We start from the raw sequence: 1,251 nt of genomic DNA, 5'->3' as shown, positions 1-1,251 counted from the left end.
AGAAAAAAAAATCCTAAAAAAAAGTTCCCAAAAAAGCCCTTCCCAGCAGCTGTTCCCGGGAATTCACGGGGTGGGGAAGGGCCTGGGCGGGGTTTGGGATCGGGAATTTGGGATCCTGGGAAAGGGCAGATTCTGCTGGGGCCCTGAAAGGGGTTTGGGGTTTAAGGTTTGGGATGAGATCAGGAATTTGGGATCCTGGGAAAGGGCAGATCCTAACGGGGCCCTAAAATCCAAGGAGGGATTTGGGATCGGGAATGGGAACAAATCTCTGTCTTGCACCCTTCCCAAGTCCGGGTTTGAGGTTGGGAATTTGTGCTCCCAGCCCCTTCCCAAATCCCAGATTGTCCTGGGGTGCTGATTCCTGCTGTCCATTGGCGCCTGACCGGCAATTCCCCTTTTTTTCCCCATTTCCCCCCATTTTTCCCCATTTTTCCTCATTTTTCCTCATGTTTTCCCCCGCAGGTGGCCGGGATTCCCCCCTGGACAAGGATTTCAGCTCGGCCATCGTGGGATCGGCCGCCCGCAGCCCCCCCAGTCCCCGCTCGTCCCCCCGTTCCCCCGGCGGTGAGTATCCCAAAATTCCAAAGTATTCCGAAAAATTCCCAAAATTTTTTAAAAATCCCCCAAATTTCCCAAAATAAAAAAAAAAAAATTCTGAAATTCCGCCTCCTTTCCCATCTCACAAACCCCATTTTCCTCTCATTTTCACCCCATTTTTTCCCATAAATTCCATTTTTATGACTTTTTTTCCCAAAAATCCCATTTTTCCCCATTTTCACCCCATTTTCTCCATCCCCTCAGGCAATTCCATCAAGGTGGAGATGTCCAGCGATGAGGACTCCCTGGGCCAGCTCCTTTCCCATCCCATAAATCCCATAAACCCCATAAATCCCATTTTCACCCTCTTTTAACCCCGTTTTTTTCCATTTTTCACCATTTTCACCCCGTTTTTTCCATTTTTTCTGATTTTCACCCCGTTTTCTCCATTTCCTCAGGCAATTCCATCAAGGTGGAGATGTCCAGCGATGAGGACTCTCCCGGCCGCCTCCTTTCCCAGGACAAGGACGGGGTCCTGGGCGAGGATTCGCCCCCCGAGCCCGAGCCCGAGCCGGAGCCGTTCCCGGAGCCCAACTCGCCGGGYGGGATCCGCCTGCCCAACGGAAAACTCAAATGTGACGTGTGTGGGATGGTGTGCATCGGCCCCAACGTGCTCATGGTGCACAAGCGCAGCCACACCGGTGAGATTTGGGG

General features: G+C 52.2%; 1 protein-coding gene across 1 annotated transcript in view; it reads left to right on the top strand.

The window, feature by feature from the left end:
• The window catches only part of LOC130587512 (zinc finger protein Eos-like), an 8,595-nt gene that overhangs the window by 2,136 nt on the left and 5,208 nt on the right, over positions 1–1,251 (top strand). The window contains exons 2-3 of the mRNA XM_057388493.1: positions 463–564; positions 996–1,243. Coding sequence (XP_057244476.1) covers positions 463–564; positions 996–1,243 — 350 coding nt within the window. The remainder of the gene's footprint in view (positions 1–462; positions 565–995; positions 1,244–1,251) is intronic.

Source organism: Malurus melanocephalus, unplaced genomic scaffold (assembly GCF_030028575.1).
Source record: "Malurus melanocephalus ecotype Western Australia unplaced genomic scaffold, MMel_1.1 scaffold_2017, whole genome shotgun sequence".
Taxonomy (NCBI): domain Eukaryota; kingdom Metazoa; phylum Chordata; class Aves; order Passeriformes; family Maluridae; genus Malurus; species Malurus melanocephalus.
This window is presented reverse-complemented; position numbering and strand designations above follow the sequence as displayed.